The sequence below is a fragment of the Akebia trifoliata genome, chromosome 12, assembly GCF_017979445.1.
Source record: "Akebia trifoliata isolate Shusen 1 chromosome 12, ASM1797944v1, whole genome shotgun sequence".
Taxonomy (NCBI): Eukaryota; Viridiplantae; Streptophyta; class Magnoliopsida; order Ranunculales; family Lardizabalaceae; genus Akebia; species Akebia trifoliata.
This window is the reverse complement of record NC_141386.1, coordinates 2583308-2601973: the sequence shown is the minus strand read 5'-3', so window position 1 is coordinate 2601973 and position 18666 is coordinate 2583308. Positions and strand designations below refer to the sequence as shown.

The 18666-nt window shown below is 33.4% G+C and overlaps 1 protein-coding gene across 2 annotated transcripts in view; it reads right to left on the bottom strand.

Moving 5' to 3' along the window:
* The window catches only part of LOC147388588 (disease resistance protein RGA2-like), a 67780-nt gene extending 49623 nt beyond the window's left edge, over positions 1-18157 (bottom strand). Inside the window, exons 1-2 of one of the 2 annotated variants that reach the window (XM_086417517.1) lie at positions 11308-18157; positions 9548-9949 (exon numbers count right to left, since the gene is read on the bottom strand). In XM_086417517.1, coding sequence (XP_086273643.1) covers positions 14506-17988 — 3483 coding nt within the window. In that variant the 5' untranslated portion in view covers positions 17989-18157 and the 3' untranslated portion in view covers positions 9548-9949; positions 11308-14505. Of the gene's footprint in view, positions 1-9547; positions 9950-11307 lie in introns of those variants that run through there. The other variant, XM_086417518.1, reaches the window with a different exon arrangement.
* Between the last annotated feature and the right edge of the window lie 509 nt (positions 18158-18666).

Sequence of the window (18666 nt, the reverse complement as noted above, 5' to 3'; positions counted from 1 at the left end):
ATTTAGAATTAGTCTATAAGAGAACACTGAGGTCAAGGGGCATGACGTTAGATTTAAAACATATAAGTAAATCAATCACTGAAATCATAAACTATCTGTAGTTTGGCACCCACCACAACAAGAAAATCCTAGCTCCCCCCCCCCCCCCTGTTTTGGCATTTTTCAAAACCTTGGGACTAAACCGATAATCCTAAAAATTCGAAAGCATATTAATATTTATTTTTAATCATCCTTTATCTTTAGAGTCCTCATAATATGACACCCCTCTTTGACACACATCCCCCTACGCTCCCATCACAAAACTATAGATCATTTGCCTTAGGAAACACACTAAAAGATTCTTGATTATCCGTACCCCGTAGAGAGGGGCGTTAGGAAATCATTACACTTATTTTTTATAAGATGATTGCTAGACCCTTAAATTGTACTTATCCCCACATAATTTGTGGGGAATGGTTGGATGTTTTCCCTTTTAGCTCCTTGGAACATACATCTTTATTATCTTGTCCAAATAATAATTGGATTTGAATTTGCCAAACTCAACCATGGTGGGACTTTGGTGATTTGTAAATTGCCTACTACAAAGGTGACTTGCATTTCTATTACGCTGTGTTTGGATTGAGAGAAATGGAGAGAAGAGAAGAGAAGAGAAAATAAATGATTTTCTCTCCATTTTTCTTGTTTGGATTGTTAAGTGGTGAGATAAGAGAAAATAATTGGAGAAAAGAGGAGAAAAAAAAAGACGCTTTTTCTTTCTCTTCAAAAGTGGAGAGAAACCTTTTTAAAATATTTTATAATTTCAACTTTGGCCCTAGATTTTTTTAAAGATATTTTAAAATTTCAAAGTTGTCCCAATTTATCTCCTATCGATCCAAATATGACAGAGAGAAATTGACTTGCTCTTCTTTTTTCTTCTCTTCTCTTATTGGGTTTCTCTTCTCTCCACTTCTCTCAATCCAAAAACAGTGTTAAGAGTCCAACTAGTCTTACTAAGTTAATAAGGATTTCACCCTCACTAAGGGTCCTTGGGCTCAACTTGTGGTATCTAAAACCATAATCCGATGCCTGTAGAGGACACTATTTTTGGGTGTTGGATGCCAATGTGTTAATAAAATGACCCTTGCTAAGGCTTAAAATCTTTACTAAGTTAGTAAGAAAAATGTTTCTTTTTCTATCATTGGTTTATTTTAATCTTATTTACGATATTTCAATATTATTAAAATAATATTTAAGGACTATCCCAATAAAAGAAGTAGCCATTATAATAGGACTTATATAAAACTCAACAAGTTCTGTTTGATTATAAATAATTAAAGAGCCCTGATACCCCTCTGACACACGCCTCCTAATGTGGCATTGCCTAGAACCATAGATTTTTTCCCCTTAGGATACACACTGTACATCCCCATAAATATATGCAGTTATGTATCTCGAGAAAAATAATCTATGGTTCTAACACATGCCATGTCGGGGAGTATGGGTGCGTCAGAAAATCATTATTCATAATTAAATATTAGAAGAAAATAAATCTTTTACAAGATATTCTTTTATGAACTCAATAATTTATTTTTGTTTTTCTTATAGATTAATGGAACATTGGAGAAAGCCAAATGGCCAAATGCACAAATGGTTATTTTTTTGCAAAATTTGATTGAAGGAATCTCAAGAATTCTAGAATGCATGACTAGTGTTGGGAAGAAGGAGTTGATGGTCATCACATAACAAAATATCAGAAGATCTAAATATATAAATGTAAATGTAAAACATGATTATAATGTGTTTATTTGTTTAAATTATTCCATGTGTCATTTACATGTTATTTTAAATCATGAAATATAAGAGACATTAAAAATATCAGCAATTATTTAAGAATTTTTTAAATTACCTAATTTTTATTAGAATTTTATGGAACTTTTTAAAATACATTTTAATTCAAATTTTATAAAATATAAAGGGTGGTTTAAAATATTTTTCAAGTAATTAAGAATTAAGTTTTTAGTTTGAAAAAGAAAAACACTTTTTTTTATTGACATCCTGACTACATTACCTTGTGTCATCTAAAAAACATGATCTAACGACACATGGATGTAGAGGAAAAAATTCTTAGAACTTGGAAATTGATAGTTGGAATGGAACATTTTTTTTTTTCCACTTAAGATTTAAAATTTACTGAACACGTTGCATGGGTTGGATTAGGTTACCTTTTTAATAAATGTGTTGAGTTTTGTTTTAAGTTTTTGACACGATTACTAAACGGGTCGGTTTAGATTTGTCACATTTTTAGAAGACCTAACCTCAACTTGACGTACCCCACCCATTGCCACCCTATATTTAAGTTTATTTTTTTTTTTTTTGGAAGAACATGGGATGAGAAATGATCGAAAGTTTATTCTAGAAAGTTTCTATTGATACACCAAATTTTACTTATAACTCACCTTTCTACATATAAACAACCAATTAATTTCAAAAGGATTAGCGCCTTATAAGTAAAAGTTGACGTGTCAACAGAATTTCTCCAAGATAAAAATAGAGATTTACAAGTCAGACCTATATGTCTGCAATTTTAATTATTACAAAAACTCCCTTAGTTTATCAAGATTGTTAATAAACAAACCTTACTTTATGAATTAGAGTAGCATAACTAAGGGTTGTTGAGCCCATGTGAATTATCAAATTGAGAATCCAACACCACCACCTTCTAGATTTCATGGAAAACTCTGATTTAAGAGAAAAAAAATTCACACAAAAATACATACATACATACATATATATATATATATATATATATATATATATATATATATATATAGAACTTTATGAAGGTGTTGAAAGTGGATGGCTACTGAATTCTCAAATTTAAAATTGAATTTTAACAATAAAAATTAATTTGTTTTTTCCTTTTTTGCATATCAAAGTTATTAGAATTTTGTCTTTTATAACCGTGTAACATCAGATCATGTTTTTGGATGCCACAAATTGATGCACTTAGAATCTACTCCAAGGTACGTCGAGTAACAAACTAAGCATATCAATTTGAATTTTAAGATGAGGATCCTCACTCTTGGGGTAAAAACTTGATAAAGTAAGGTTCCCTTGTGGTTGAGAGTTTTTTTTTTTTTATAAATAAAAATGCAACAATTAGGTCTACCGGGTAAATCTCTTTTTGGTTTATTTTACATGGGTGTGATCTTTAGGAGGCAAAAAATTGACTGAGTCCACTCGATTTGGTTATATTTATAGGTGGCTCGTTCCTAAAAATCGTTTGAACCAATAATGTGCATGCCAACCCAATTACACCACCAAACGACATGATGGTATTTAATTTTTACTATAAAAAAATATTATTAATTTTTAATAAATTATTTTAAATATTTAATATATTCATTTAATACGCCTTAATCAACTCACAAGTCTTCAAGTTGGCTCAACTCTATGGATATAAAGGGATGTTTGGAAGGAGAGAGTTGAGGATTGAAAGTTGACAACTCATGGAAGTTGCAATATTCGTACATGTTTGGAATGCCCAACTTAAAAAAGTTTGAAACTCTTCATAGCTCCTTTTTTAGAATCGTGATAATCTGACTAGTCTACCCCATGAGACAAACTCAATCGACTATCCTAACGTGACAAATTTGGGAATTGTAGATCTGCGCTCCTCAGGATACATGGCTGCACTTCCCCATAAAAAGTGCATCTTGAGGGAATCGTGATTTCCGAGGAGCACAGATCCACGATTCCCAAACTTGTCACGTCAGGTTGTCAATTGAGTATACCACGTGGGGTAGTCAAATTATCACGACTCTTTTTTTAAGAGTTACAAGTTAAAATCTCTAATTATAAGGCGAGAGTTATAACTTCTTATTAATTGAGAATTGATCCATAATTCACCCTAGAGCCAAATAAAATAAAACTGATGGGGTTGATGATGATCATCATGTATGGAAATATTGAACAAGAACTCAACTTCTATCGAACATCTTTTACTGCCCAAGTAATAAATAGAAAAATTATACTAGTGGCTCATGGATTTACACTATTCCATCATCAGGGTATTTTAGTAATTTCACTATTATAATGTAATACCTAGTTAGGTTTTTCGAGATATTTATATTTCTCATTTTAGTGAAAGGGTGTAATCAGTAACTACGAATTTTTTCTTCATAGTGGAAATAATGTTTTCTGTGGACGTACCTCAATCTTAAGGGAACCACATAAAATCTCTGTGTTACTTTGTGTGATTGCATCTTGTGTTGGTTTTTTCAATTCGTTTTCTTATTTCGATTGCACCTGTTTTCTTAACAAATAGTGGGCCGAAAGGTGTGTACAAATTCGTGTTTTGTAAATTCATGGGTGGGTCAGTGCAGTTCTCTATACCCAATCACCATGATTGAAGCATTTGATTTAAAGATCTAATTATTTCACTTATCAATCTACATTTGTTACGTGAAAAAGGGGTAAAATCGACATCAAGGTCTGGCAAATTTAGCCTTTTTTTTTTTACTTAGTGTTTAAAAGAGTCATGTAGAATTTAACCCTAATGTAGTGATTGAAGTCTCGTAACAGGATTGATGCGTACGAAGCAATTCCTTTAACATGATGTACCCAATTCGGAGAATTTTACCACTCTTTTGAAAATTCAGAGAATTTTGTGACTATGCCTATAATTGGCCAAGTTTGTCATAGATATCACCTCAGGACCATCCAAATATGGTTCTATTATTTGCCAAGTCAAGAAAACAAAATTTACTAAACAGTGTGATTCGAGCGCGTGTGACTTCCGCAGCCAAACCTGCAAGCACTATTTCTGAGATATAAACAAAATCCAAATGGATCAAGCCACCACATTTGATGGCAAGTTGCCGATATAAAATTGCAAAACATGTTGGAACATAAATGTCCCATACACATGTTTTGATGTTGTATGTATATATATAGATAGATAGATAGATAGATAGATATTCGAATCTATTATTAATTATGTCAAAAATGGATCAAATATTGTGAAATGTATTGTTGAAAAAGGGATAGATGTATTGGGTTTCGATAAGGATCCAATTTGATAATCTATCAGATTGACTTTGGATTAATTATGTTTCCATCAGATAAGGACCAGATAGTATGAAATGTCAAAAATGTTTGTAAATAACATTATATATTTTATTTACATAGATGAAGTTTATTTATATTTTGTTAATCAAATAGGATTTGATTGGGTCCAGACCTGATTCAATTATTATTGGATAGAATTTTTCTTTAGTGTTTAAAATGCAAATATATATATATATGGGAGCGGTTCGGCAGCCCTAAAGTTTGCCAAGTTTGGTGCCAAACATTTTTTGTAAATCACTTTTGATAGGGTTAGAAGTTTTGGAATAGGCTGATTTTTTGTGAGGATGATCTCTACAGTGAGAGATCATCCTCACAAAAAATCAGTTCATTTTGACACTTCTAACCCTAATTTACAAGTTGAAGAATCGTGGACCGTCCAATTTTTGTAAATCACTTTTGATGGGGTTAGAAGTTTTGGATTAGGCTGATTTTTAGTGAGGATGATCTCCTCATCATAGAGATCATCCTCTCAGAAAATCAACTCATTCCAAAGCTTTTAACCCATATTTTGAAAAATGTTTCGCACCAAAATTGGTAAACTTTAAGGCTGTTGAACCGTCCCCTATATATATATGGGTCCCGTTCAATGGCCAACAGTTTGGCAAACATTTTGGCAAACACTTTTTCAAAACATGGGTTAGAGGTCTTGGAATGGGCTGATTTTCGGTGAGGATGATCTCTACAGTGAGGAGATCATCCTCACCAAAAATCAGCTCATTCCAAAACTTCTAGCCCCAGTTTACAAGTTGAAAAATCGTGAACCGTCCATTTTTTGTAAATCATTTTTGATGGGGTTAGAAGTTTTGGAATGGGCTGAAATCGAATAAAAAGTAGAAATCGAACCATTTTCAACGTCTTTCCTTATTTCTTTTTTTTCTTTTCTTGCATAAAGCTTGGTCATTAGAAGAATAGAGAGAGAGAGAGAGAGAGAGAAAGGTGGATAGGTTTTGTTGGGTGTATGAGTTGTTGGAAGTCATGAACAATCCACTTTGAGGTTTTAAATATATTGTTGTGGTATTGACTCCATCTGATTAACACTTCCATTTCATTGTTATTCATAGATATGGCTCCCAAGAATAAAGATAAAGAAAAGAGTGTTGATAGAGCATATTTTTCTAGAGACCAATCGAAAAGGAAGCACTTTTTTGAGTTGTGCTTAAGTGAGGTGAACAAGGAAGGATACAGAAGAGTATCTCTCACCAGTGCTTCATGGAAAAGATTAGAATCTGAATTCAACAAGGCATGGGGAGTGAATTTTGGTCATAAGGTGTTCAAGAATCAATATGATTACTTGAGAACTGATTACAACATATGGCAAAAACTTGTTGGATTGTCCGGGCATATGCTTAGTGCGGATATCAATACTATAAATTGACCTCCGCAGAAATGGGATGATATCTAATTATTTTTATATTATTATTTGAAATAGAGAATTCTCGAAGCTAAGAAGTTTAGGAACAAACCTCTCGTAGATGCTGAATTGATGATCGGTGTATTTGAAAGCACTCTTTCAAATGACGATAAAGCATAGAGCCCCTTCTCATCAATCTCGCGCCCCACTGTTGATAGTGATGTGAATGGTCTTGAACCTATAGAGTATACAAATTTGGACGCTGAAGACACTTATGGTGACTCATTTTTAGGAGAAGGGGATACATACTTTCAAGGTATAAGTGTGGAAGGCACCCCTAATACCCCCAAGAATGAATAGTGACATCGGTGTCATCTCACTTGAAGAGAACACATCACAAGTTTCGATGAAGAAGAAACGTAGGAATTCGAATAGTGGTGACACTATTGAAAAAAACTTGGAAAGGCATATTAATGTCATCAAAGAACAGATTAATAAAGAAGAGGCTAACAAAGGACCTTGTTTTAAAGATGTGAATGAAGTTATGAAGGATTTGAAGAACTTAGGGGTGATAAGCATTCATACTTATCATGTTGCTATATTGAAATTTGCACAACTATCGAAATTGGAATATGCATTTATGGACTTGGATAATGAAGCAGAGAGGATTTAATTTTTGGAGTTTATTGTAAACAATTAGTTGAAGTCAAACATTTTTTTTAAATAAAAATCAATGATGTATTGGTTATTTTGATATTTTGATATTTTTGGATAGTTACTATGGATGATTATTTTATATTTTGATATTTTTTAATAGTTAATATGAATGGTTTTTTGGAGTTATTATCATTGATGATATTATGAAATTTTTTATTGTTTAATTGGAATTATTATCTTATTACCTAATCAAATATGCATGTTTTAACTTACTAGATAGATTGCATGTTTGAAAAATCTTTTTTTACAACTTCAATTAATACTAACTTTTTTTAATTTTTCATTGTATTTTAATGATAATGACACCAAAACAATGGTTGCTGATGAGATTGGTAACATTACTTTTTATGCTTAAACTTAAAAATCGTATGAATGTTCGATAAAGGTTGTGCACATCATTACTTTCTGGCAAGGCATATGTACGAGAACTTTTGGAATGATCTTCAACACAAATGTACGAGATATTTAGGATGGAGAATAATGCCTTTGTACAATTATGTCAATATTTTCGAGATAAAAATTGACTAAATGATAATAGATATATAGACGTAGAAGAGAAAATGACAATGTTTTTTATGATAATATGTCATAATTGTCGGAATCGATTAGTAAAATATTGATTCCAACATTCTGGAGAAACCGTAAGTAGGTATTTTCATGAAGTGTTGGATGCAATGATACAGTTTGTACGAGAGATAATAGTCCCCCTTAGCATTTGACAAGCCAATGGGAGAAATTCGATCTCATGTACATTTGAGAGAATGGTCATTTAAGGGTGCTGTCGGTGCATTAGATGGCACACTAATTGATGCGCACATTCCGCTTGATCAACAAGTCCCATTCAAATGAAGGGGACAGGGAAAATGTTTTCAAAATGTAATACGGTGTGTGATTTTGATATGAAATTCATATATGTGATGGCTGAATGGGAAGGAATTGCACATGACTCGAGGGTATTAAATGAGACACTGCGTAACTCAATTAACAATTTTCCAATGCCTCCTCCAAGTATGTATTTTCAAATTATATTTTTAAAATTAATCTTATAATCAATAATATAAATTTTACATATATTTTATATTTGTTGCAGATATGTATTATTTATGCGACGCTGCATACATACACACTAGAGGTTTTATGACTCCATATCACAACACACGGTATTGGCTAAGAACATATTGTGGAATGCGTGCAATGGGTAGAAAGGAGAAATTTAATCATACACGCGCTCGATTAAGGAATGTCATTGAGAAAACCTTTGGTGTATAGAAAAAAAGATTCATAATTATGAAGAGAATGCCTTCATATGATTATCACACTCAACGGGACATTGTTATTGCATGCATGGCAATACACAATTTCTTACATCATGTTTCTCGTCATGATGAGTTGTTTCGACAATATGAAGTTGATGTCGACGAAGAGAGTAATTCTTTAGTAGAATCTGAACCATCACAAGATCCACCATATTATAATGACATATTCTCATCTCAAGCACAAGCTGATATAATCACTTTACGTGATCAAATTGCAATTCAACTAGAAAATGAATGATTGTTTATTGTTTGAATATTACTTTGTTGGAATGTAATTTCTCATGTATGAATTCAATTTAAAAACAATACTTTTGGGTTATTTAATTTGTTAGGAATTGAAATTAAATATGTGGATAGTTTCATTATGCGTAACATGTTATGTTTTTTGGTTAACAATTTATTAGAATTATAAAAGGGTAATATTGTCAAAATGACCATTATGTTTTAAAATTCTATTTGTAACCAGAAGCTTTTAAAAATTATAAACAAATAACTTTTCCAGAATAAGATTCTAGATTCTAGATTTCAAACTTCAGACTTCAGAAGTGTTATCAAACATACCCTTAATAGTGCCAAATTTAGACCTAGAAAATTTTCTTGAAATCACGTTAACCAAAAAGACTTTTTTTATGGGGTTTTGAGGATATGCAAAGTTACACACCAAAGCTTCTGAAGAAATCTTCATTCTGTCATCAACTAATGCACTTACTAGAAAGGAAATTTTGGATCGGATTTTCTAAACTAGGACATGTTTGTAATTGTCAAAAAACTTGGTGCTAGGATGAAACTTCTCTCATTGTAATTGTTTGGGCCTTGATAACAGTTCCTTTGTTACTATTCTATTACCATGCTGATGAAATGCGTAGACCAGTAGCATGTATAGTTTTCTACAAACAAAATTGGTATCACACCAAAAATATTTTCACCATCTCATTTGATGGTCAATCAAATTAGAATAAGCTCCTTTCCCAATAAAATTAATAGAAGGATATACCTCTATACTGCATTAATTTAACATCATCGATTAAAATGATAGGAAAATCCATAAGAAAGGTGTTCATGAAATAGGATCTGAGAATTGCTTTTCTAAAGTTATTTTCTAAGTTATCCACACATGAGCAGGATAATTTTAATCATTTGATAGATCCCAACAACATTATTAACTTTCAATCAGTCAGTGATACACTATACCAACTACTTGGATTTAGCTACATGAATACTGGTCTATATTCAGACGTGTTCAGATCTTGGCTTACAATCACCATTCACTCACATCCTTTTTCACACTTTGCCTCATCCTTTTAAGGCATATTCAATAGTATAAAGATATTTCAGATGAAGAAAGAGAGAGAGAGTAAATGGAAAACCTGTACTGCACTGTGTGCCATGGGATATACTGTTGACTGAGCATAGACAAGAGAAGGCCAAGACCCGGGTTCAGATTGGCAAACTAAATCTGTCAAATAAAAAACTATAAATCAGCCAAACACTCTCAAACACTGCATGATGATGGAATAAACTTAATGAGGAAGAGAAGAGAGTTTGTATCCTCTTTCAAAAAAGTACAGATATCATTGTTTCTTAACATGTCACCAACCATAAGGACACATGTGACCACTAATTTAAAACAATTTAATGACCAACTCATGGCCCAAAACTACCTCCCATCAAATAATGCTAAGAGTAACATAGAGCCTGCACTTTGGGCTAGTAAAAGTAACTGTCCATCATAAATGGAGAAAAGATGCACTGACTGGAAATTAAATATTCTTTGCTATGATAATTTCTTGTCTTGATTTCATTCGCTTATAGGTATATTATCTTACGATTAGGTTTACTGGTAATTGAAATTCATTGATAAAAAATTATAGTCAAATAATATTAGGAAACTTATGGGTAATCTATAATCTGTTTTGTTTTAGTAACTTATGGGTAGAATAGTAAGAAAAGATCTGGGAACACATGTCCAACGTTACTCAAATCCAACAGTTAGAACCAATGATCAGACTATAAAAGGTATGGGCCAAAAACGCATTGGGTTGTTGAGCTACAAATAATGTGCCCCATGGCATTCTTTGGGTGAGGGGTCACAGTGACAAAAGAATTGGTTTGATAATCTTAAAGAGTGATCAAACAAGCACAATTGGCACTAATTAAAAAATGTGAAACCAAGGAAAGCAAGCATTGTTTTAATAACTTGTGAATCACAAGATATAAAGGAATGGCCACAATCTAGAACACGTATGAAGTGGAGTTTTACACATACAAGACTTGAAACACTAGGCAGTCTTACTGGTGAAAATGTGAAGAAGTGGGACCAACAACTTTATCAAGCCAAGTTTGCCTTTAAACGATCAAAGAATAGGAATAAAGGGTTCAGCCCTTTTCAAGTTGTTTATTACATGGTTGTAATAGACCATCCGAATGCAGCGACAATTAGATGGTTACCAAAACTCAGCTACAACAGCATAACTCTTGAAAATAATTCTAAAATATTTACCAAATCACGTTTTGTGAATTTTTTTTTTTCCGAAAATGGTAAAGATCAAATAACATGATAAAATGGATATTTTACCAAATTAATGTTAGGGGGCATTTATGATAAATACCAATTCTAATCTAAATCCTATAACCGTCTAGGAAAAAAGAAATTTGGAATGTGTAACGATCCAATAAATAAGAGGGGCAACGAATCATATCAAAATCCAACCGATTTGAGTTAACTCGGTCATAAAAAACTATTTTCCCCCATTTTGGCCCATAAAATACAATTTAAATCTCATTTTAAGAAAAATAGTAAAATTGAAATTAAACCTTGGTATTCTTGCAGAAATCAAGATCGCTCCAACATGTCTCATCAACCACCTTATCAGGACTCCTATTTGGATCCATATAAACAGCTCCAATCGAAGAGGTGAACACAACGCGACGAACTCCACATTCCTTGGCTGCATTAATTACGTTCTTTGTTCCATTAACAGCTGGTTCAACCATCTCTTCTGGATCATCAGTTACAGGAGAAGCTGTGTGGAAAACTCCATCACATCCTCGAATAGCTTCTTGTAAGCTCACAAAGAAAGAGAGAGAGATGAGATCGAGAGACAGACAATGAGAGTGAGAGTGAGTAAGATTGAGCGAGAGATGGGAAACGTGGTCCGAAGGTGCGAAATTTGGGTATTAAAAATTGACGGGCCAGGCCCAACAATTTTTTTGGTTAAATCCAAATGCATGATCATATGAACTTGAAAAAAAAAAATTTAATTAATTTTTAGGGATGTGTATCCCGAGGCATACAATCTATGGTTCTAGCACATGCCACGTCAGGGGAGTATTTTGAGTATGACACGTGAAGACTCTTAATTTTTTAGTAAGGCTATCCTTACTAATTTAGTAAGATTTCAAAACTTATTTACTAAGAGTGTTTATACAGGATCCTCCATTGAATTTTAATTTTAAAATAAATAATTTTTTTGAAATTTTTTTTTTTTTATCAGAGTTTTTCCGTGAAATCTAGATAACTCTAGTGTTGGATTACCAATGTAGAAAGAGTAATGATTTTCTGGCTCCTGTATGTCGCATACTCGAAATACTGTCAAGACGTGGCATGTGCTAAAACCATAGATTTTATGGCTTAGACTACACAACTGCACATATTTGTCCATTTTAAAATTTTTCCATGAAATCTCAAGGGTTGTGGTAATTGATTTGAGCAAACGACGATTAGTAAGACTTAAAATCTAAGTAAGTTAGTAAGAAAACTGCTTTTCAAATTATTATTATTATTATTATTATTATGAATTTTTAATCATTTTAAATACTTTTATACATTATTAAATATGTATTCACATTTGACTTAACTGGCCGAGTTGAGGTTTATCCATGGTTTCAAATTTCATTGGAGACAGTCATTTAGGCATCATTCACCACCGAGATGGATTTACACTGTGTCTCAGACTTCACACCATCACATGAAACAAATTAGAACTCAGATGATATTTTGAAAATGTCAATCGACACAATGAAACTCAGCCAAGTCAATTGAGATTTTAATTTTAATTTTTTAATTAAAATAACTATTTTGTATGATCTAAATTTTATTTTTTAAATAGAAAACAATCTTGTCATTAATGATCTTATAATCTTATTTATTTTAATAAAAAAATTATAATTAATTCTATATAGATATATTTTAATAAATAGTTGTAATTTGAGTTTTATGATTGGTCTCGTAAAGCATGAGATGACTCGTCCAAAATAACTCGGGTTATTAAACATGCCACTCCATGTTTATACCATGTGTTTTCAAACTTAATCGCTCATTCAATATGACCAAATGTTCGAAATCATGCTCTACTTATTTTCTCATCTTAATATTGAGTTCCAACTAAAGCAAATCTTCAATGAGGACATGTTTTAAAATCCCTAATATAAGATTTCAAAGCCGTCCATAGGGAAAAAGTTTCGAAAATATTGGAAGAAATCACAAGTTAAATCTGTTGAATCTCTCTTAATTGATTTATAGTCCATTATCACTAATAAAAATACAAGTCACAAACATAACAAATCAAATCACACAATGTGTTTCAAATTAATAATACAAACTACATATCAAATATCATAGATGAGTCTTGAACACGATGATAGCCATGAAACTCGCAACAACAACTGCTACTTCTTTAGGAATATCTTCCATAAAATTCAGATCCTTTTAATTTGTTCTTTATCTTGGACAAAACAAATATTTTTTATCACTGTTAATGACATATTATAAAAACTATACAAAAACATTTTAAAGGTTTAAACTACTAAACATAGATAAGTCACCACTCTATCTCTAAGCCAACGTCCCTTATCAAAAGAATTACATCAACAAAGTAGAATGATATAATACAGAACCTACACTAATTCCATTAATTGTATGAAATTTGTTTTCAAGAGAATAAGAATTCCTTGAAAAAGTGATCATTGGAAAATGAATTCCATTGCTTGATTGAAACCTAGGAAAATGTTAAAAAGAGAGTTGATTTTAGCATTAGTTATAAAATTGTCGAGTTAACTTCAAACTTGGTTGAGTCAACTCGACTTGATCGGATTTTGAGGTGACATGGCCCCAAAATTCGAAGAAACCAACATGGAAAGTGTAATCAACTTGGTAAAACTTGAAAATGCACCAAGTCAAATAAAAAACTTGATCGTTTTACTTGATTATACATAATATTTTTGTAGAGAAATAAAATTAAATCTTTTATTTAGTTTAAAATAGAAACTATTTTTTTAAAAATACTTTTATAAGTCAAATTTTATATTATTTTAAGTTGTTAGGCTTGACTCCACTGGATGGCCATCGAAGTCGAAATTTTTGAATATAAAACCTATATCGTTTAGTAGGTCTATCAATAGTCAATTATCTAAATTCATATTCAAATAATTAAATATTATTTGAAGCTTTTGGATATGGATTCAAATTTGAATATTGAAGTATCCTCTCTCGAAAATATTCAATTCAAACCCAAATAGTTATAATAGTTATTATATATATCAAATCTGAATTGGATAAGTATCTTATCAAATTTGAATATTGATTTAAAATAACCATCCCATCATCTGAACCTCATGTGATGTGATGAGGAGAGCCAACCTCAAATCAACCAATTAGGATTGGAGTTGTTTATGTTCTTAATTCAAAATTCAAAATAGAAATGTAAAATCTTACTTAATTTAAAAAGGAACTTTACCTCTCTAATATTAAAGTCATTGACTGGATATTCTCATATGGAAAAACAAATAAATTCGGAATATTTGTGTATTGTATTGGGAATCTATTGTATTCTCCCATCATCTGAACCGTTGGTATATGATGTGATGATGAGAGCCAATTAGGAGTGGAGTTGTTTATTTTCTTAATTCAAAATTCAAAATTAAAATGTAAAATCTTACTTAATTAAAAACGAACTTTACCTCTCTCTCAGATCTCGGTGGAGTCATGATGCATGCGTGTCTCTAATATTGAAGTCAATCACTACTGTCCTCTTCATGGTTCTGGATCTCGATGTTGATGTTGGGGATGTGTGATATGATGCTCCAGTCCTCTCCTACCTCCTTTTGGCAACGTGCTTCCAAAACAGAGCAGTACTCAATTTCCAAGTGTTGAAGCGAGGTGAGCTGTTTTAGCTCCTCAGACATGCACATCAAGGAATCAGAAAGCCAGATTGACAAGCTTTGGAGCGATGTAAGATGAGCCAAACCTTCAGGGAGTGACGAATGTGGTGATCCAAAGATAAATAGAGACTTGAGAATGTTGTTGCTGTTGTTAACTTGGTTGGTGGGCAATGACCTTGAAAGAACACCTACATCCCCTCCTAAATACAACTCTTCAAGGAGTGGAGGAAGGCATGGTGTCCAACTCAAATTTGGGCAATCAGAAATTTCCAAATTCCTTAGTGAAGCAGGGAATATGTAGTCAGGCAGCTCCTTTAACTTGGGGCAATGATAAAGGCGTAATGTGTGGAGAAGTGGCATGATGATGATGATTATATCTCTTCCTCCTCCACTTCCAGCAGCATGTTCTCCTTCTTCTTCTTCTTCCCTTGTCAACATCTCCCACTCCTCCAACTCATCCATGTCACGAATATAAAGTTCTTTCAACTGTGGGAATGCTACCACAACTCTTGATTCTCCACCACCTCTTTTTGTACCATCATCATCAACATCCACATTAATTCCTAAAAACTCAACACCTACACGTTTCACCGAATTCATTTTTTCTATACGAAGGCTTTCAAGGACTGGTAAATCTCCAAGAGCTGGCAAAACCTGAAACTTTCGAAAGTTCTCAATGGTTAATATTTTGAGACATGGCATAATCACTCCATCTTCTACTCTCAAATCCCACTCCTCCAAGTTAACCATACCACGAATATCAAGTTCTTTCAATCGTGGAGGAATTGTCACAACGCCATCACTACCAGCAATTCTACCAAACACCTGACCCATCAATTTAACCTCATCCATGTTTCTTATTTTGAGTTTCTGAAGAAATTTAAACTTCCCAAAAGCAGGAAATTGCACACATTTCTTGCAACCTTCTAATTCAATAGCATGAAGATTGGACAATAATGAATTCACCATCCAACTAGGAAACTTAGAACATGGGTAACCGTTTATTCGCAATTCCACCAAGTTTCGATGTGGTTGGAGGCCTTCCAGCAGATCCTCAGTCCTCTCTATCTCGCTTTCTCCCACATTTTCCAAATAACAAGCTTTGAATCTCAAACCTAGACTACGGAGATGTTGCTTATTCTTCAGTTCTGCTTCATTAGCCTCATTTACATCCGCCACTCTTTCCAACCCAGATATTTCTAGATCGCCTTGGAGGTGGTTGAGATCTTTTAATTCTCCAATTTTGCATCCACCTCCCCTAGCATCATCGCCAACAATGAACTTAGACAATGTTCGAAGGGAGCTTAATCTACCAATTCCTTGAGGTAGGTAGCTTAGTTCATCAGTTTCTTCAATTTCAAGATGCCTCAGCTTAATCATTTTCCTAATCCCTTGAGGTAGTTTGCGTAGACTCTGACAATAGTTAAGTTTCAATGTCTGCAAATTATACAATCTACACATTGTTTCAGGCAATTCCTTCAACCTTGTCCGAGACAAGTCAAAGTATCTTAGATGTATCAACTTCTCAACCTCATTTGGCAGTTCTTCTACATGGTGATTGCACATAGATAGTTCTCTTAGACATGTCAATTGACAAAACAGATTAGAAGGAGCTAGAACAGAGTGTGATGCCAATGAATATTGTCCGTTGATGATGAGAGTGCGTAGATTCTTTGCCTCGTAAGTAGAAGGAAGGATGGAACTTAAATTTGTAAACCGTGTATTGTTTAAATGGCGGACCTTCTTGCTATTGTTATTGAATTCTGTGTTATTATCATCTATGATAAAGCATTCAGTCTTCGTAAGAAATTGGGCAAAATCATGAATAAGATCATGCATCTTGCAGTAAATTATGTTTCCATCGTCATCTCGTTCCATGTTTTGGAAAAATGAGCGCATCAGTAGTTCTTTGAAATATTCAGCACCCACTACTTCCAATTCTGTACTTCTTGTGGAGTTAAGAAGACCTTGGGCCATCCACAACTTGATTAACTCATCCTTTCTTATCATATGATCTTTTGGAAAGACAGCGCAATATATGAAGCAACGTTTCACATTTGAGGGCAATGCATAATAACTCAACAAGAGAACAGGCAAAACTTCTTTTTCAACATCTTGTAATTCCCATACATCACTTTCCAAGACTTGTTCCCACTCTGATCTGGTTTTTTTGAAGAACATGAGACCTCCCAAAGCCTTGACGAAAAGAGGCACACCCTTGCACTTTTTTACGATGTCCGCACCAATATCTTCCACTTTCTCACACTCTTTTTTGCTCCATCCGTGAAAAGTAATACGTTCAAACAATTCCAAACATTTCTCCTCGGACAATTTCCCCAGATCATGCGTGTAGGCCGAATCCACCATCGATGCAACTTTCTTACTGCGCGTAGTAACGACAATTCTACTTCCTTGTGCACCAGCCTTGAAAGCTAGCTTTAATGGACTCCAGTCGGCGTGCTTCTCAGTCCACACGTCATCCAGCACGAGTAGAAACCGCTTTCCCATGACAGATGTATATAATTTTTTATGCAAAGGTTCCCACTCAATGGAATTAGGGGCGTGCTCACGAGCAGCTTCAATGATCGCTTTGGCAAGCCTTGTTAAATCAAAAGGATCAGATACACACACCCACATTCTCTTCTCGAAATGGTTTTTCACCTTATCATCATTGAAAACCATTTGGGCAAGAGTGGTCTTCCCAATTCCCCCAAGTCCACATATAGAGATGACAACAGGGACATTACGCGTTTCTTGTTGACTACTCTCACTCAACAACCTGCTTAATACTTTATCTTTGTCATCGTCACGACCGCATACTTCTAATACATCAATCAGAGAGCTAGTCATTCGAAATGTTGGTGGTTCCACAGTAGTAGTCGTCATCCCACTATCAATAAACTGGAACTGGAACTGGTCCTTGTCCTTTGCAATTACATCTAGTCTGCCCTTTATTTCTTTAATCTTATGGCCGATATCATAACGCAAAGAAACTTGACTGAAGCAATTCCAATTGCAATTGCAAAGAGAGAACAAATAGGAGCATACCTTCTCTAATACGCCAACTCCCTCGATTTCCGATCTGAGAATTTCAGTGCTCCATTCGTCCAACACATCTTCCATGTCGTAGGCCACGTCTTTGAGATCTTGTAACCAATTCTTCACCCTTTCCTCTTTTAATTGTTTCTTCTCTGCATCTACGAGTACGGCTTGAATAGATTTGAGTGTAGAAGTAAACTTTTCAACTTCTTGAGGGGTACCCAACACCACTCTCACCTCTTCAAGGGCGAAGGAACCCAATTGCTGTGAAATAGTGGAAACAAGAGCATGCTCCATACTTGGAAATGAGAGAGAAGGTTGAAGGCAAATTGATGAAGATGAAGCAAGCAATGAGGATGAAGGGTGTAAGTGAACAGAACAGGAATGAAAGATTAGAATCTATTATTGGTTTGGTGGGAGACTAAAGCAATGATTCCACTGTCTAGTGCAGTGCTAGGCTGCTAGCTTTTGCCCTTTTTGACTTCTATCACTATTATTTGAATTATGCCTAGTAAAGCTGTCATCTTCTTTTTTTTCTTTCTTTTTTTTTTTTTCCCCTTCCTTGAGAGTTGTTATTGGCACTCCATCTTTTACTTATCAAACCTTAATTAAAAATAAAGAATTTTCTTCAAAACGTGCACAACTTATGTCCAAATTTCTGTTTCAATACGCTGCTCATTTTAATTTCATAAACATGTATTTGAGCGAATTTGTCACTTTGATAATCAATGAATTCACTTGTATATTCACAAATTCACAGATATTAAAATTGACAAATTCACAAGGTCGTACATTATAAAAATGACAAATGCTTGTTTTGGACATTGAAATAAATTGTATATTCACTTCTATTTTTGTTTTTAATAGATTTTTTTATTTTTAGGTTTAAAGATTTTATTTGAGCCTAATAATAATTGTACACAATTATTAAAATTGTGATCAACTGTTATAATGTTTTATCATATTGAGATATAA